The sequence below is a fragment of the Melanostigma gelatinosum genome (genome assembly GCF_949748355.1).
Source record: "Melanostigma gelatinosum genome assembly, chromosome: 21".
In the NCBI taxonomy this organism is placed as follows: domain Eukaryota; kingdom Metazoa; phylum Chordata; class Actinopteri; order Perciformes; family Zoarcidae; genus Melanostigma; species Melanostigma gelatinosum.
Genome location: NC_136654.1, coordinates 11,824,944 through 11,844,439, shown reverse-complemented (window position 1 = coordinate 11,844,439; position 19,496 = coordinate 11,824,944). Strand labels below are relative to the sequence as shown.

Below are 19,496 nucleotides of genomic sequence, written 5' to 3'. Positions count from 1 at the left end.
TAGTTGTTTTTAAGAATCTATTGAAAACAGACAGTTTAATACAAAGTCCATCCAGCACAGTCTTGTCCATAATACTGCTTCTAGAATAGCTTATTTACAATCTACTGGAAGCAAAAAAAAAAACTGCCATTGCTTTAAGGACAAAACAAGCTAGCCGTGACTATTCAAACTCAAAATGAATCATAAACGGAACAGAATATTCTTTATTGATTGTGCTTTGTAACCCACAAAACCAGTTCATTTTTAGAAATGGAACATCTGTCAGTGGCACCAAATAGAAGTGCGAACAACATCTATTTCAATTTCTCTCATTGAGATTCACAACAGCTATGAGTAGGACAGGGAGTACAAATGGTAGCTTTTTATTCATTTATTTATATATTTATAAAGTTATTACAGGCTCAACCTAGTTCATCTCCTGTGGTGGCGTTGTGTTGCACAACAGAAGTCACGGAAGAGTCGTGTTTGTTTAACCATGCAAAAGCCCTTTAAGAGTTGCCAGAATAGGTCACAGGATAGATTTGTTGGACAAAGGGTGGCGATAAAGGCTCTAACAGACAGTCAGTGTTTTCTCACAAAAAAATGAGGACGTAGCCTGTGGATGAACAGGGTAATCAAGACAGTGTAAATAATAGGCAAGTTAGCTGGATAACACCCGACCCCCCTCATCCACGACCCTCTCTGGCTTCAGATCTAACTGGGCCAGTGTCTGCAGTGTACAGTGTAGCGCGTTTTCCCGGTCTCTCACTGTAAGCTAGTGGATGTTCTTGGTCCTGGAATCTCTGACTTTACCAGAGCAGTCAAAGACAGTGATATCACCACCATCCTAATCTAAAAGAAAGCCAGTGTACCCTCGTACCTCTATTAACCACACCCCCTTGCACACAACAGTGCTGCTTCTAGTGCAGTTCAGGAAGTCCTTCGCTGCCCCTACACAGTCACCTCAGTCTTGCTACCCGTGCGGTAGTGCTGTGGGTGTTGTTGCTGGTGGTGTGGTGGGATGTAGTGGAGCTGTTCCATTGTGTGAGTCCGTCTGGAGGCAAACGCCTGCCTCTTTGTTGTTGTCTGGTTCATGGCTAAAGTGTTGGAGTGCCCGGTGGTTCCGGCTCCCGGCGCTCCATTACCACCACCATTGTTTGAGGCACTGGGATGGGAATGCATTTTGGTCATCTTGTAGCGATCCATAAGAGGTGTGGTGGGTACGAACACATCTGTGTGCGAGATGGCGCGTGACATTGACTTGTCGCTGCCACGAAACCCGCCAGAGATGCTGCTCACCATGCCGCGCTTCAGCGACATCATCAGCTTGTCCGGCGAGAGCAGAGGATCGTGGGATAGGAGGTGGTCTTGTGAGTACAGGCGATCTTGTGAATAGAGGCGGTCTTGAGAGTAGTGGCGGTCTTTTGAGTACAGGTGATCCTGCGACATGAGTCGATCCTTAGAGTATATGCGGTCCTTGGAGTACAGGCGATCTTGGGAGGTGTGGCGGTCCTGTGGAAGAAGACGCTCCTGGGATCGAAGACGTTCAGCAGACAGGAGCTGCTCATCTGAGAGGATCCTGCCTCCGTAGGGGGACATACCATTAGAATACATACTGTAATCCTGCTGTGGGGCTCTCTCTGGGGACAGGACGCGGTCCTGGGACATGGCCCTCTGGACGCGACGGGGCCTCTGCCTTTGCTGAGGCTGTTTCTGTGAGGATTGTGACTGGGGAGCGACTTGGGCGATGGAGGACTGTGGGGGCTGACTCTGGAGCTGCTGCGGTTCCCGGTGCTGTTGAGCAACAGATGAATGATGTGAGTTATTCACAAGCTGAGGGGTTAACGGCTCTGCCACCCACCACTGCCGGAAGAAAAGAAAGACCAGCTAAAGCTTCTAACAAATTCAAATCTGGAGACTCAGAGATAGCACACTTGATTTGCCTCTTAGATGCATGAAAAGCAAAGAACACAAACTTGTTTAGACACAGCACACTTAAATCAAGCACTTATGAACCCACCTGGTCTTGACCAACTTTGAGAACATGCAACGGAAGAGTGCCTCTTGCTGCCAGGTCGGGCAGGTGGCGCTTACGAGTGTAGTAGTCATCAACGTCTTTATCTGCTGCAGAGGGGACGGGAATAAAAAACAGAAGCAAGAGGTGAAGAAGAGATTCAGGGAGTGAATGCAAGAGAAAACATGGGTAGGTGTTAGAATGCAAGGGAAGAAATTGGATAAAGCGGGATTTAAAAACATTGCGCACAATGCAGAGAATAGTGTTGGCAGTGTTGGCAGACCCATCTGTGTTTCACCTTTCCAAGCTCACAGAGGGGAATAGAAAATAGAGAGTGACAGAGGATCAGTCAGACTGTATTACATGCTAGGCACATAACATCCACACATCCAGGCTTCATCTGGGATTCTACAGGCAGCTCTGGCTGTGGAGGCAAACTTTTCAAAGGTCACGTGAAAGTCGATAAACATCACATAATACAGATATGGAGGGAAGCCCGCAGACACTTCGTATGTACATGCTGGAAAGCTAATTGTATTATTGAGCTCATTCTCACGTCACACCAAGAACTGTGTCTTAATGTTCTTTAGGATGTTTTATCGTTATTACATTCATGTGTACAAACAACTTCAACATGCATTTAGAAGCAGATCCCAAAGACAACAGTACATTTCCAGAGAGTATGTATGAGTGAATGTAGCATCAACTGCATGCCACAACACAAACACATGCAGAAAGACATTCACAAAAACTCACATTTTACAAGTCCATTGTTATGAATACGCTAAATCTTTTTCTTTTCTGAACACCAGCATCAATGTTTTACCATCATACTAAGTCAAGGTGTCATTTATATGGTGGTAATAAATCAATGGCGAGCAGACCTCTCCACCGCGTTCACAATTTGTAGATGACTCTGAGCCTGTCTTTGTCAATAATGGGTGCCACAGCGTTCACACCACCTGTCAAGATTACACTTACGCCAAAATCCCCTTCAGCAGCGAGTCATGGGTGCTTGCTGCAAATCAATTCATGATGAGAGATGATACAAACAAGATGTTCCTTTCTCAAGCATAACAGCCTTCAGGATTTGGGCAGGACATTGCAAGCTCATCAACTATATTACCATGGAGTGAATGAATATTTTGTGATGTATACTGTCCTGTGCTGCAATGAGCTGAACGCTTTTCTTCAGTTTGATACCAATTTGCATTAATAAGCAGGAGCATTCTTCTCTTTTATTATCCCAACAATGGAAACGCTGCTCTATCTTCCCCCCAGCACAATCCAACATCATCTATCAGTGTGCAGATTCTAGTTGAGCAACAAAAAGAAACTGCAGAGCCTTTTGGCTATTTGCTGCAACAAATAATTTGCTCTGGAAGCAGAAAGAAAGTTGGGAAGACTGAAGGACACTGCTTCAGGATATTTCTCCTGTGGGCTTCTAGCTCTGACAATTTAATTAATTTGGTTTGTTTAGCCTAAACTATTACGTTAATTCTTCCCGCAAAAACACAGGAATGTTTTTATGCTTTTTTCCCCCAATGCAACTGAGGACCAGTAAATGGCTCTGCATCCTACAAATGTTTTGCCATTTAGTTTGAAATGGTGCCTGGCAGCTACGAGTGGGAGCCAGTGTGGAGTGAGCCCTGACGGGATGCGTTGTAGATCGCCATCCTTCACTTTGACTGCACGCCAGCAGTGAAGTGGGGCAGTCATGATGATATTACACAAGCCGTAAGGAATATTTGCGTTCCACTATGAGAATATCATGAGATGAGACCTCATTACGCAGCAGAAATCCAGCGTAGCATCACTAAATCAATACCGAGTCGGGCCGGGCGCAAGAAGCGGCTTAATGTACTTATACGCTCCAAGAGGAATAGTGGCTGCAGCCTTTAAGTGGAGACAAGGGGAGCATGGACTATCAATGACTCATAGTTCCTTGAGATGACTAGGCTGATATCATGAAGGATCAGAGTTGAGAAATTGGTAGTCTCTGATTCAAGGCCCTCTCCATCCACTGAAACGATCAATGGGGTGCGGCCAGAATCTCCCAAAAAATGTATAGGAATGTTTGTACAGCTGAAACACTCAGTAAGTCCCAGTCAGGAGTCAGGAAAGCAGACTTAATGCAGTGTTTTTGTCATGCAGGGCATCAGGGCAGGGAGCCTACTCTTGCATTAGTGCAGTGAACTTGGACCTACTGAGTTTCTTCAGGGATGAGAACCGGTTAAGGTCGGCTTTGATGGCAGCCTCATAGGAGGGCGGCAGGTGTGACAGGCTCTGGAAGGAGCGTGAGAAAGACAGGTCGTAGGGCTCCGTCTGCGAGGTCAGGATGCCGCTTATCCGATTGTTTTCTGGAGACACAAACATACATATACAGACACAGAAGAGGTAAAAGAAAAAATAGGCAGGCTGGCTTCTCCTACCCTCCTCCCCACAAAAAGCTAGCCAGGACCAGGCCATCATGGAAGACCACCTGATGAGGTAGAGAGGGAAGGATTTGAGCTGGAGCTTTAGTGTTACAAATATTTCCTGCAGTCAGAGGTGCTCTGAACAAATATCAGAAAAAAGCCTAATTGGTCGAAATGAGAACTCTCGGTGGTTGGAATTGAGGAAGTATACTTTTTGTTATGCAAGCAAATTCAGGTAAAATTATTTTAAAATGCAGAGAGCAGAATTTCTTCAGACCTCTGTCAGGTTAAATAATTCATTGTTGTCAGGGCTGTAGCTCTCGTTGAGGGCACAGAGGACATGTCCTTGGTAGTATCTCTAGTGTTGTCAGGGTTAGGGTTTAACAGCATTTTATCTTCATTTTTGCACATTTATTTCCCAGGAGTTATTTGCTCTAAATACTGGACGTATTATTTTAGAACTATTAAAATGATTACTGATATAATATACAACTTGGAGATACCGATTCCTGAAATTCACTTGAAAGATCAGTTAGATCATTTCACTGGCGAAAACTCAACACGTTTGTCTGAACTACAAAAACACTCTGTAATGTTATAGAGTAGTGCTTCATTTTCTAAAAGAATATTTGGCTGACCCAGTAACTACAAGTTGGCTACTTACAGTATTAATGTTAATGAGCCTCAGCATATTTTATCACGTCTTATTAGAAAAATTAAATATTCATCACCGTTCAAATTCAAATTTCTCCTTGTATAGCATAAGAGTGCAGCTTGTGCTCCAGCGCTGAGCCTCACTAAAATGTCTCTCTGGTGCTCTGTCAGTTAACTAGCTTCTTGCTTTTCTCCTCGCTAAGAATTCATGACATATAACTGCGAGAAGTAACTGGATGCAGCATTGGGTTCAGCAGCATATATGGAAACACGGATCGAGATACTGTAAGGCTGTTTTTTTAAAACACAACTTACAGTAACGTTAGCTTGTCATTCAAGTGAGGCAGCAGAGGAACACCAGAAATGAACATAACAATGTTAATTCTCATAAGTATTTTAGAATAGGCTCGCTGGGTTCCGATGGTTTGAATGAATTACATATCAATTTGAATTCGATTTTTTTGAACTACTAATAGCCCGAATTGACATAACAATATTCTGCCACTGCAAAACATTCTCCCCCCTTACAGCAGCTTGGTCTGTGGCCCTGCACTTCAGACTATGACGCTCTCGTTACACCCAGTGTCAGTTTTGCCCGTTTGTAAGTATCATCTCATTACACTGTAGTTTCACAGGGAACCACATGATTAGGGTTTGGTGTTGACAAGTTCAGAGTGAGAACGGACTGGCCGCAACACATGTCTGTCTTTTTGACAGACATCCCTGTTCTGCAAAACAGAACAGGGATCATTATTATTAGCCTAGAACTGTATCCAAAATGGTACTGGCAAAATTCAGTTTTTTGACAGTTTTTAGAATTAAAAACGAATTAAAAAAGGGACTTGGTACTGCCCCAACATAATTATATCCTCGCATTGTGGGCCTTAAAAATGCATTTAGACACATCATGCAGGAAGGCAGCATTTACAGACCTCAGTATTTCTAAAAGTTTGGCTCATGGTTCAGGTTGTTTGCTTTATATACAGTCTAAAGTTACTGTCACAAGCACTGGTCACAAGCACTGTCACAATCTTGGTCGCTTTCCTCTTGCCTTCTAATTTTAACTTAATTTAATCAAAACAAAAAGTATTTGCCTGAGCTTTAACTCAACCAGTGAGTTGAGAGTGTCAGCCTTTGAGAAACGGTTGCATATCTAAAACTCCAACTTGCCGGTGGCAGCGATGGGGGAGTAAAGGCGGTCACATCAGGCTGACTTGACAGGTGACGTGTTGTTTTGACGGGAGGAAACAGTGGACCAAAAAAAGAAAAGGAAAAAAAACAAGACAACACACTAAACAACAGATGTGTTCTGCAGAGTGACCCTGCTCGTGGCAGTGCTGGGATGTGATCTGGGGGACAATCGTGAGCGGGGGGCAATCGTCTATCGTTGATTTGACATGATATGATGCCAGGAAGATGCACAAGGGGGGTGACTGGACCAAAGCCCTCTTTTATTTTGTGTCTACTCTTTATCTCCCTTTCTCACACATGCACACAAACATCAGCAGTGTGTCCCATTCACTGCGGTCTTCCTTGCGCCGTCAATCTTATCTGTCCTACCATGCTGCCACCCACTTTCCTTCGCTCCTGAATTCCCTCATGTCCATTCAGTATTCCCCTCTCTCATTTTTGTCCTCACTTCTGCTCTACCTCACTTTCCCCAGTAGGCTGTGAGTCTGTCACGCAGTGCAGAGCAATGGGCATGGGTGCGGCTCCACACCAGCCTCCCATGGACCGATAAAAATAGAGCTTTAGTGACTGCTGCAGGATGGAGAGAAGGAAATGAAAGAGGAAAAGCGATGGAGATAAGCCTAACCCTAAAAGGGAAAAAAGGAGACTGTTTCCTTGTTTCCTCCTGATAACAAGGAGGAAAGAATATAGAGATGAAATGAGGAGGGAACGTTGGGCGAGTAGAATGGAGGGGTGGTGGCAGGGCTGGGTGACAGCTGAGGGTCATGGGAGCTGCAGGGAGGGAGTTTGAAGGATGTGAAAGATCTGTGACTGGACTGTCTGCCACACTGCATCAGTGAGGGGGCTCACACTGTCGCATGCTGTTAGCTATCTCAGCAGAAAACACATTTCACTGCTTCATCACGATGGACATTACAACCACACAGACCTGACTCAAGAAGTCTTTGCATAACTCTATTTTTCTTCTTATTGTCAACAAATTCAATGAAAAGAGCAAATCCAACAATTCATTGATCTTAGTAACAAATATTGCCTTTCTAGCCAAAGCCTGGTACTGGGCACTGGGCGTGTTCCTATGGTTCCTACATTAAGATGAACATACACCTATCCTGATAATCAGACTGAATCGCCATTTTGCTTTACTTCATTCATGCTGCCTGACACTCATGAAAAGGGGGGGGGGGGTCATTTGTTTTGTTAGGCCCTAACCTATCAGCACGTGACATATGTTTCAGTCGTCATGGAAGCGCATGAGCAGTCACTCGTACCAGTTCATGTTTGTCATGACAACTGAAGAAATAAGTCCACTTGAGGGTTTTCTATTCTTCATGTTGGCTGGAAGAAATTATTCTTGTTTTTATTAGAAATGTCTGACAATGCCTTTGTTAATATGTAATTGCAAACATATGTCCTTTATCTTAATAAAAGATTATAAAATGTAGTTTGACAACAACAGTAGGGACAGTTGAACTGTCAAAGAAAACAGAAGACTTACAACAGTGATTTAGTTTCAAACTCAGCTAACTTTATTGATAACACACACAGCTTTCATCCGAGGTATTCCAATGAAAAACATACTGTGGAAGTTTGCCGGAAAAATTTTCACTTTAAAAACACGGGTCCAGAACAGCTTCCCGCGTAAAACAATGCGACGGTATGACTCATCAATACCATTTTGCAGTGCTGGTAAGTGTTGTGTGCAGTACGTGCTTGCCGAGTTAAGCATGTCAGACTTGAGTGGGTTCGGAGAAATTGGTTGCGTTACTTTTGTCCTGGCTCTTCCCTGCTTGTTGCCATTTCGTTCTGTCACTATTTTTCATGGTTTTAGCCAGGTAACTAGCAAGCCAGGAATGTAAAGTGTTTACTCTTTACAACAAAGCTCTGACTGGTTGACTGTTTCTCCATTCAGGGGAAACAGACGTCAGTGAGCACATAAATCTCTGAACTGCAGAGGTGGGCAACCATTCAAAAGTTGTACCAGGCTAATCTATACAGTCCTGGTGCCTTTAATTCTCACTAGTGCATGGAATGTGTAATCATCCGTGGTTAAATATAGTCCCGACAAGTGCGCTATTTCCTCCTGTTTAGGCAAGGTTGGCGAAAAACTACAGTGCCCAGCTGGAAAATAATAATTAAACTTTGTCGTATCTTTCACATAAAAAAAAAATCACAATTTACTTTCATATACTTTCATGGCTCAGGAGGATTCTTTAATGTTTTCCCCCACATGACAAACTGAAACAAATGTTCTTGTTCAAACAAACAGCAAGAACTATTAGCAAATGCTACTTAAATCAGGTCTGAAAGCACACCAATTCAGGTGGAAGACAGGAAGCCACAAACAAAGGGATTGGTTTGTGGTGCTTGAGTACACAATGTGCTGGAATGTGATGAATGAGTTCTTACACTATGTTGTATGTGTATGACTTACCACGTCTCAATGATCGGTGAGCTACCAACCCAAGTGAAAAAAATACATTTCAGAGACACGTTGATGATGAGAACAACAGAACCTACAAAGACCTTCTTCATATTCAGCATGCCCCCCCCCCCCCCCCCCCCCACAACGAAAATAAAATCCCCCAAATGACTTCCTGAGGCATGTGGTGTAAACTTGTGTCTATGATTGTGCAGTTTTTCTGTAACTGCATCTCCTGTTTGTTTAAGGCACAAATGTGTGTGTGTGTGGGGGGGGGGCTGGAGTCAGTGTGCACTATCTAGAAAATACACTGCGTGCTGAAATTGGAAGCCTTTCAGGGGGCCTGTGATCAAAGTATTTGTGTTAGATGTGTTGTTGAAATGGAGTTTTCCTTAGATCTCCAAGGCATATCTCCATAGTTGCAATTTGCTTATCTCTCTGTGTCTGTGTGTGTGTTTGTGTGTGTGTGTGTGTGTGAATAGATCACATTGTAGGGGACGACCGAATTCACGGGGCCCCTTTAAGGAAAGGGGCGTAACCCTGGTGACAGAGGGGGTTAAAGGGTGACAGGAAGTGAATGTGAGGAATGTTTGTATGGATGGAAATAAACGGCCACATGGTGCAGCCAAAGGGACTACTCGACTCCTTGTTTGTTTCCACACACCTACAACATGATCAATTCTGTCTAGAAACGGGGGTCATTCTTGCTGCAGTATTCAAGCTTAGCCCTTGAATGCCTGAAAGCAAGCAAGTCCTTTTTTAAATCAAACGGCAAGATCAGAGTGATGTCATAAATACGGAAGGGAGTGAATATTCAGTGTATGGCCTCCTTTCTTTCCTTTTATCTCTGCTGTCTTTCCTCTCCCCAGCCTCCACCTTGCATCCTTATAGAACCTTGACTCTCCACATCTGCCAGTCTGCAACCTTGGGCGAGCCTCGGCTCGCTCAAAAGAACTGTTCAAACAAACGGCTGTTGTCAACCAGAGGACTGAATGACCTCGACATCACATTAATACGGCAATTGTATTCCCTTTATAAAAAGAGTAGGCCAGTGACTGTGGTCTGATCCCACTCACAGAAAAATGTTCATGACTATGAGAAGTGACACTTCTACGATTTAATCTTCAACGAAAAGCTTAATTTTCAATAACAGAATGGATTTGCGGTGGGGCGAATTGAAAAGGTGGACCGTGTCAAGCATTTTTTCACACATCCATATCAAACACTAAATTCAAGTTAATGCCCCAGTTCAGGCTTCATCTACAACACTGAACGCAGCTGTAAATTCTAGCTTGTCTTACCATTCTTAGGTGTGCGTGTAGGGCTACCTAGAGCCACATGGTTATAGTTGTGCTGATGAGTACCTGCAATGACAAAAGCAATGAAAGATCTGATCAGTGTCCATGAGGACAGCTCTGTATCAGATCAAATACAGTCTGTCAGCAGTGTGAGGGTGACAATTAAAGAGATCATTCACCAATTTAGAGATATGCTTTTCATATAATTCACAAGATAAAGATTCATGTAAAGAATATTGTGCATTTTAAAATACCTTTTATACTGTACACAAGTCACAAAACCACATTACTTATATTTCTGACAAACATAATTGTGGGTAAAATATCGTTTTAATTGAATATTTGATCCAATAAAGTGAATGGACATAAAAGAGATGAGGGACATGTTAGGATGGGTGAAAGTCCGCTCAGTGTTACCCTGCAACACCTGTTCATATCATAGAGAATCCATAAAGTCATGAGGCTACAGCAGAAACCTTACAGAAAACAAAAACAGGTCTGTTTACAATAGTTATGACATCCTGTTCTGGAACACAATTCAGCTGACGAAACCACAAGCAAACGTCAAAACAAAGGCAAATGATACACATATGTATCACATTGACAACACACAGAAACTATTTTAAGAAAGACGACATCCACACATTGGCGGCAAACAGACGCATTGAAAATTAAGTTGCAAAGTGGATAATAGAAGTATTCACATTATTTTGCCAGCTCATTTGTTTTGCAGACACATCCTCACCTCAGCGCTGTAGCCCAAAAAAAGTTGATCCAGAATCCGAAAGTCTCAGAACAGAATTTCAAGGTCACTGATTGGATGGTTGTTAGCCAGATGCACCTTGGGAGACGTAAACTTCTCTATCAAGCGTTCACCTTCCACTTTTGTTCAGAACCATGAAGTATAGGTATTTCAGATGCTGAGATAAACATCTCGGTGTGAAAATAACTCAACGTTTAAAACAGCAGTTTGACAAAACAAATCTGTGTTTGATGTTTGCATTTGTTTGGATGTGATTGGTGGATGTGTTTCTACATGTGCTGGTATTTCACTTATATGCAGCATTTTTCTCTGGTCGTTGCCCTTTCTTCTCTGGCTCTCTGTGTGCATGAGGATGGTCTAATCAGGAGTAATAGTCTTCTGTGTTATCTGGGAGAGCAGAGCCATTTTAATTTTAACTCAGGGAATAAACAACAGTTTCACCCAATCATCTCTCCATCCTACTGTGCATGAGTGTTTGCGGTTGACAGGGAATGTGATGAGGTGGTACAGAGCTCTGCTGGGCACCGTAGTGTGGCGGTGATTTAGTTGAAAGATGGGACCTTTACTGAGCCCATTGTACTGAGAAAGTTGATGAATGACAGCTATTCTCAGTAGTGTGTAGGACCGTGTATGTGTGTGTGTAAGTGGGTTTGTATGTTTGTATGTGAGGAGGAGGCAGCAATAGATTGAGACCCAGTTGTAGAGTGTTGATGCCGCGACATGTTCATTTGCTGTCTGCTGCTGTGCCTGTTTAAAAATGCATTAGAGCCAACTGCTGAAACATCCATTTACATCTGTCACAGAAGTGAAGGAGGAAAGGGAGGCCCTCAAATCACGGGTTTCAATATTTGCTCGAGTTATGGAGATAGATGGGATGTGTCTTCTGTGTGTTCCTTCACTGGCTTTCTCTGCTCTCATATTAATGCTTAACAGTGATTCTCACAGAAGAGATTATTCAAAGGAGGAATTCATAGTGATCTGAGACTGTGTGTCCTGAACACATGAAATGAACAGCATAGTGATATAAATGTCTGTTTAGTTATATATGTTGTTAAGAAGACATGTACAAGCTTTTAGTTGCTGTTCCTGCAACACACGTGTTGTATATTAGGTTTCCAACAGAAATAAACATTTGCTAAAAGTGCTGAAAAGGTAGTTACACTACAACCCAACTACTATCTCCAACAAAATAGATTTAGATATGAGTTGGATGAAATGTAATCATTGTAATGGATTGTATTTGAGTTTATTTTATTTTATTGTTTATTTTTCAAGGAACAGCACACAAATACAAGTAATTGCACGAGCGTTGTTCCTGGGTAGGAGTCAAGATGTGTGCATCAAGAAGCAGCAGGCTACAAGCATCCATCTAAATCCCCTCAGAGTTTTCAGAAAAATACACACTAGCCTCTGCTCATCTCCCACTGCATTCACTGTGAACCTTAGAGCAAGAAAGCCTTCCTCATATTTTCTTCTTAACTCATTTATTGGTGAATTACCATCGGCTGAGCAGGTTGTGTTCGTCTCAGAAGCAACTACCCGAACCCGACCCGACCTGACCCGCAAACCGCCGACTCATTATTATAGCAGAACAATTATCAGGACTGACAGACGACTGAGCACCGCGGCACGAGGTGTTGCACAAGATGTAACACCTCGTGCCGCGACTGGTGGCCCCGTCGCTCAGAGGTCCCTGCGGCCGATCAACCCGGTCACGGCTTTTTTCTGTCCTGACCCCACAGTGGTGGAATGAACTCCCCACTGACGTCAGGACAGCAGAGTCACTGCCCATCTTTCATCAGGCTGAAACTCACCTCTTCGCACTTATTGTATTCGTATTAGTTTGTTTCTACACTGTACTTTTGCTCTGGTTTATGAGATGCTTGTTTAAAAGAGGAGATGCACTTATGACTTCTGGTGACTGGTAGTTCTCTTGATTACCTATGTTGAATACACTTATTGTAAGTCGCTTTGGATAAAAGCGTCTGCCAAATGACTGTAATATATAAATATATATAGGAAAACAAATCCTACATTATGAAAATAGATAAACTGTGAATAGACTGTACTTGTATAGCGCTTTTCTAGTCTTTCCGACCACTCAAAGCGCTTTCACACTACATGTCATCATTCACCCATTCATACACTGATGACAGGGGCTACCATCTACCTGCCCATCAGGACTATCTAACATTCACAGTCACACACCGTAGGCACAGCTACAGGAGCACTTTTGGGGTTAAGTGTCTTGCACATCGACATGCGGGAGAGAGTCGGGAAAGAGCCGGGGGACAGCCGGGGATCGAACCGCCAATCCTCTGATCCCACGCTAACTGTGACGTGCCGGTAGCATGAAAAAAATGTAGTTGATGTACTTATTGTGCAACTTGTAGCTTCTCTGAAACCACAGGACAAACTTCACAAAAAAGAAATCATGAGAACTGGCAAGTGAAATCTCCCAGACTTGATCATTAATAGATATTATCAGCACAGCTCCCCGCCTTTCATTTAAGAGAACCCTGACATGGACCAATACCATGCAATGTTCTCCATCTGAAGTTTTGTCTCAATCTGGTGATTTCCACTTGAAGCCTGGTCTGAGGGGTCCAGAGAGAGACGGGCCGAGCTGAACAGCCCACTGAGGAGAAGCAGAAGACTGAAGCTAATTAAGAACCTGGACAGCCATGCTCAGTCCTCCCCCTGCAATCTGGGGACCAATTAATCGCATTCAAGAAAAGAGTCCCAGTACAACCAGCAACCCCAACCTCTCAGACCCACAAGGCTGCTTATCTGCTCGGACCACCCCACCGCACGACCACCAGCCTTGCTTCTTAGAGCTGACATCGCAAAATAGCCTCCACACACATGTTACAATGAAGCAGCTCCTGAAAATGCCAGTCAGTGACGAAGGGAGCTTACAGTGATGGTGAGACCCCCCAGATACACTTTTGTCCTTTAATTATTGCTTTCATGGCATTAAATTGGCATATTGGAATAGATGCAGAGCCAGTGCTGTTGTCTAATCACACAGTGGGTTGATTATTTATGATTGACATGCTCGCCAGATTGTTGGGTTAAACAGGGTTCCTATCTAAATTGCTAAATGGATGCTTTCTGTCAGTATGTTGATGACACAGCTGTGTGTTTGTCAGATGGTGTCAGTCAGATTTAGTGTCTGAATCAACCATGTAACTACGATGGTCTTAGACACTTTCTTCTGTATACAGTGGCCCTCACCTCCCCGGGAAGATTACTCACATTATATTTTCCTTCGTTTATAACCAATCCCCGGAGAATACCTCCGTGGCGAGTTTGCATAATAGCATCCAGATGGCACACAAGTAACTCAGTTAACTGACATTTGGTGTGGCGTTTTGTTTCACATCACACTTCCAAACATCACATCTACATACATCACACAGGGGAGGCAAGATAAGAAATGCTGAGCTGGCCAAAAAACACCTTCAACCCAGTGCCACGGTTAAATGAGCATTTGCAGAATCAATCGCAGTCACACGCTCATAGGTATCATAGAAACCATCAGAACATTGATTGCTCAGAATTTGCATTCTGTGTCCAACATCTGAACAGCCACTTCATGATATCCAGTCAGCTCTCTGGATGGAGAATGGTGGATGGTTTGTGTGAATCTTGTTTTTTTACGAATAGGGAAGTAATTGGTAGGTTAGAGATGAGGCAAATCTTCATGAGAACTACATGGGAGCAAAACAAAACTAGAAACAGACAAACAAGGTCTTCATAGTATTTGCTTGAGCAACTGATCAACCTCCAGATGTTACCTCTCAAATGTCAGACATGCCAAAATCAACACAATAGGCCACAACCGCAGAATAAATGAGTGGTGAAATGAAGAATGCAGATGCTTGAATATATTCCACACGTCGTGATTCACACATTTTGAAAATGTTAAGAATGTATACAGGGTTCTGCAGAACTGTTTCACATCAATATTCTTGTCTGGTGACAGGATTGTTCATGTGAGAACTGATTGGTTGATGAGTATAAAGCCCTTATAGTCATGGGTGCAATATTAATACTTTTTGGAGCTACGTGCTAGAGAGCACTCTCCACCACCATCATCAAAACACCAAATGAATCCAGGAATCCTGTGCACATGGCTAAGCAGCATGAAGTGGTTGTGTTTGATGCACTCCCCCTAACTCTGATGTTGGGAAGGTGTGGAGGGGTTCACTTTGTTGGAGGTATACTGGCCCTTTAAGAAACGGAATGTTGTTCCCTTTGATTTGACGCCAATGTGTTGCTTTTTCTTACAAGCCATTAGCTCAAATCTTAGGCATTATGTTTTAACATGAGTACTTCTTCCTTTTATGATTTTATACTTATTTATTTAAGTTCATAAAATAAAAATTAAATTTAAAAACTTCATGCACCAGATGTGACTAAGCATATCAAGGCAGAAAAACCCATCCTCTGCTTGAAAAATGCAAACTGTTAGTAGATATGGTGGAAATCGAGGTGGACACACACAGACCTCAAAGCACTGACAATACAGACAGACAGGCACAACTTAATGGAACCCTAAAGGCTCAGGCTACATCCACACAAATACGAGTTTTAAAACAAAAACATCTCCGCCCACACGGCGTTTCAGCATCGTTTTCGAAATGATCTCAGTCTAGACTAAAACGCCTGAAAATGAATATCACCTGACTATTCATGTACACTGGGCATGCGGGTGGGTGTGGGAAGTAGATTGGTTGCTTAGCCCCTCGCTAATTGCTCCATTAACAGCTGCTTCCTCCGCAGAAATGCAGACTTTAACTGAACAACAGCTGCTAGTAAAGACAACAAGGTCAGCAACGCCTGTAATCAGTTGTCCATGTTGAATTAACCTGGTAATCGATCGGTAATTAAGGCTGTTGTTTGTGAATTACAAGTACAGTCACATAGACAGCAGATAAGAGGAGGAAAAGTATGAAAATGGAAGCTGTGTTGGGGCAGTGGGATGAAAAGAGGAGAGAAACAGCAACACGGGCCATTGGTCACAAGGCAGCCCTCCACCCCCAGACTCCACACCGCCCACTCCAGATCTATTAGAGAGCCATCCTCAGCTCTCTGCTCCACTCTCCTCACGACATCCCTCTCTAAAACCAACAGCCCTGCTATCCCATTAGCCCTACCAAGAGGAGCTACTGGAGTTCTAAAAGGCCCAGAAGAGGTGGAGGTGGTGGCGGTGGGGGTCCAGAGTGCATGTGTGCAAAATGTGTGTGACAGGTATGAATGTGGATGTCTCTGTCCTATTGGCTGTGTTGACAGCCCAGTGCTACCAATACGTCCCGGTCCTCCTCTCGCAGCAAAGGAAGCGGAGGAAAGGGAAGCAACCGTGGGCTTGACATTTAACAACTGACAAAGAGTGTTCCCATTTAATCGCTAAATGTTAACTGCCATAATAGCCCCACTTCACTCGGTTAGTAGGGGACAAAGCTTGCCCCTGGACAGATGTATCTCCCACCTCCTCATTGATTTTACTGGCAGAGCAGGAGGCTTAACTCTGACCCAATTGCAGCACTGCTGATAATGCTTATAAGCTATATTTATAGCACTTCTAGCTCTGCTAATTTTAGCTGCCAGTGCTCATTACAAAATGACTGACTACTGTGAGTCAGAGTTTGGACTTAACTAAAAACATGAATTAACCCTGAGAAAAAGTTGAACATGTATCTTTAGATAAAGGTCTCACTTCCATCATAAAAATCTACTTTGTTGCTCTTATTGTTTGACATGAATCAACCTATAGCTATTTCAGAGAAGAGTGTGTCATGGCAACTTGTTTGGAAGACGTAACTGGGCAGTCAATGATCAGCAGCTGCCATGACAACAAAAAGGACCCACATAAACTCAAAGTCATCAGCAGATATGACACAGCACTGTAAACCCTGCACAACCTGCTCCAGCAATACTGTATTTAACTAGAGCAACACTAATATAGAAAAATTCTATATATACCAAGCGATATCTGTAAGTGTAGTACAAAACTACTGTGGCATAGCACTGACTGCTTGTTACCAAAGGTGTCAATAATATCAAATGAAATACTACTCAATACTTAATACTTGCAAATGTAAAAATCTAAATTTGAATGTGCTATGAGAATGGAAAACAAGAATGAAGAAACTACTGTTGGGGTCTGACTCTCCTCTCCTCGTTACAGGAAACATACACCACCCGCCTCACCCGGAAAGCCACTCAAATCGCAAGCGACACCAGTCACCCTGCACATAGTCTGTTCAGCCTCCTACCCTCTGGAAGAAGGTACAGGAGCCTCCGCTGCCGCACCACCAGACTAAAGAACAGCTTCACCCACCAAACTGTCAGGACACTGAACTCTCTCCCCTCACTCCCCCCAATCATATCCTCCAGCCTGACGGGAAGCTGAAGCTGACCCCCCCCCCCCCCCCCAGTACAGATGTATCCATATTTATATTTATATTATATTAATTGCCCACTTTTCACACACACACATACACACACTATTATATTAATTGCCCATTTGTCCCATTATTATATCAATTGCCCACTTGCCCCTCCATTATTAATTATTATATTAATTGCCCACTTTTCCCGTTTTTATGTGTATTGAACGTCCCTATGTGTATTGAATGTTTTATTGTAGTATAGTATATGTTTTAACTAGGATATCTGTCTTACCTAGCCTAGGAAGTGTTTTATGTTTTATGTGTCGTGCTTGCACTTTATGTTCCACCGTGGGAGAGTGGGAAACGTAATTTCGATTCCTTATATGTCCTGACATGCAAGAAATTGACAATAAAAGCTACTTTGACTACTTTGACTTTGACTTTGACTTTGACCATATGGCTTAAAAATGTGCTGTGAACAAATAGAATCAGGCCTCCACTTTTTCAAGCAAAGGTTTCATCCTGATTTGTAGGTTGATAAGAGCAAACCTCCTCGGGAGGAATGTCACACTAGGGTGTAAATTCCCCCCCCCAAAAAAACCATGGTCACCTGAATGCACCGCTGCAATCTCATTGGCCGAGAGCCAAGAGACCACAGGACCCCTGCGGTTCAACCACTGTTCTACAAAACTGTCTGCAGCCCCCACCTCAACGCTTTTTCCCTTCGACCTCGGTTGAGACAGGGAGCACACAACGCTCTCTTCGCCCGGACCCACGTCCAGGCCACAGACGATCCAGCTTTCCCCGCCAGCGCGACGCTGGCCACGAGGAAGCAACGGCCCTTCACCCCGCCTCAACCCTGACAGGTCACAAGCCATTTCGCTGGACGAAACAGCCGTGTTCCACGCTGAGTAAAGGCCCACTCAGCCCGCGATAACGAATCCGCTTCAGCGATCCGTTCTCCGCGTCTTACCGTCTCCCGGTAAGACGCACGGACCACGCCGTCAGCCGAAGTTAGATCACCCTCCCTGCAGCGAGGATAGATCACGTCTGCGTTTCGCTCCAGAGCGAGCTCACGCCACGACAACACAGCGCCGGCAAAGCCGCGTTGCAAGCAAGCTCCCCTGCCCCCCTTCCCGACGAGGAAAACGGACCACGTTGCCACGAACACACTTCAACGTTGCAACGACAAGTAAGATTCTTGGCATCTGGGCATAGCTTAGCTTAAATTAACGTAAATTTAATTCAGGTCATTTATTTATATGTTGATATTCCCGTGTTTTTGTGTGTTTAAGTTACTGTCGCGTGATATTGAGATATTGCGCAATCATTACGGAACAGAGAAGTTCCGCTGTATTTGTGTATTAACTATGACTGTTTGCTTGGGATTTATTTGATTTCTTTTCATTGGTTTTATTACACTTCGTGTAGTATTCTCTCCTCATTAAATCAGCTCTATGAGTGAAGTGTGGAATCTCGGCTATCGTACATAACTGCTGGCAGTTCTACCGACAACGGCACGTTGTGTACGATACGGCGACCCCCATTATCACTACAACGCGGACCGCACGCAGAAGTTTGATTCATGACCCCCACCTTTGCTCTCTTTCTTGTCTCTGCCCCTGGGGAAACCCCGTTCAAACGATCGCCTCACATCACATGCTGCCCAGGCACACGTGATTACGTACAGCAGTCTCACTGCCATTTTGGCCCGCGTCACTCGACTCCGCCATCTTTGTAGTTTTTAGCTGTAGTATCTTAAGGCCCCTCCCCTTTTGTCCGCGTCACTCGACGACGCCATCTTTGTAGTCTTTAGCGGTAGCTGTAAGACTCTCCTTCCTTTTCACCCACAGACCCACACACTCACACACACACAGACATACACCCTCATCCATTTTATTCATTCTTTAGTTTAGGCATTGTTGAACACGGTGGAGGTTTTGTGAAATCGTGATGTCTCTACCGGCAAAGCCGTGGTTAAATCAGGCATATGACTCTGAGGCTCTTATAAGATTGCACCTGTTAGACAGACAGGCTTCTGTTGTCCAAAACCCTCTGTTGCACTGATGTGTACGGGTGGGCACACACTCATTCACCTATACACACACACACACCCACACACACCCCCAGGCGTGCTTCTCGGTTCATGAGAAGGGCAAGGGGAAGCCCGAAGTTCAAGCAGAGGGCGAAGACTGAGGCGCCACCATGTCGGCCGGAAAGAAAGAGGCGCTTGAACAGGTGCCGGACAGGAGGGCGTTAAGGTCATTAGTTAGGCCCCGGGGTACATATAAATAAACATACCCTTGACAGTAAGGTCACTGAAAATGCTGACGGGTACTTATATCAAAGCATACCCAGGTTTA

General features: G+C 43.9%; 1 protein-coding gene across 1 annotated transcript in view; it reads right to left on the bottom strand.

Moving 5' to 3' along the window:
* Nucleotides 1–930: 930 nt before the first annotated feature.
* The window catches only part of LOC306795099 (shisa family member 6), a gene marked incomplete at both ends in the record, with an annotated part of 79,560 nt that continues 60,994 nt past the window's right edge, over nt 931–19,496 (bottom strand). Inside the window, 5 exons of the mRNA XM_079293454.1 lie at nt 931–1,773; nt 2,000–2,103; nt 4,201–4,353; nt 8,687–8,707; nt 9,976–10,038. Of these exons, the coding sequence (XP_079149580.1) occupies nt 931–1,773; nt 2,000–2,103; nt 4,201–4,353; nt 8,687–8,707; nt 9,976–10,038 (1,184 nt within the window). The remainder of the gene's footprint in view (nt 1,774–1,999; nt 2,104–4,200; nt 4,354–8,686; nt 8,708–9,975; nt 10,039–19,496) is intronic.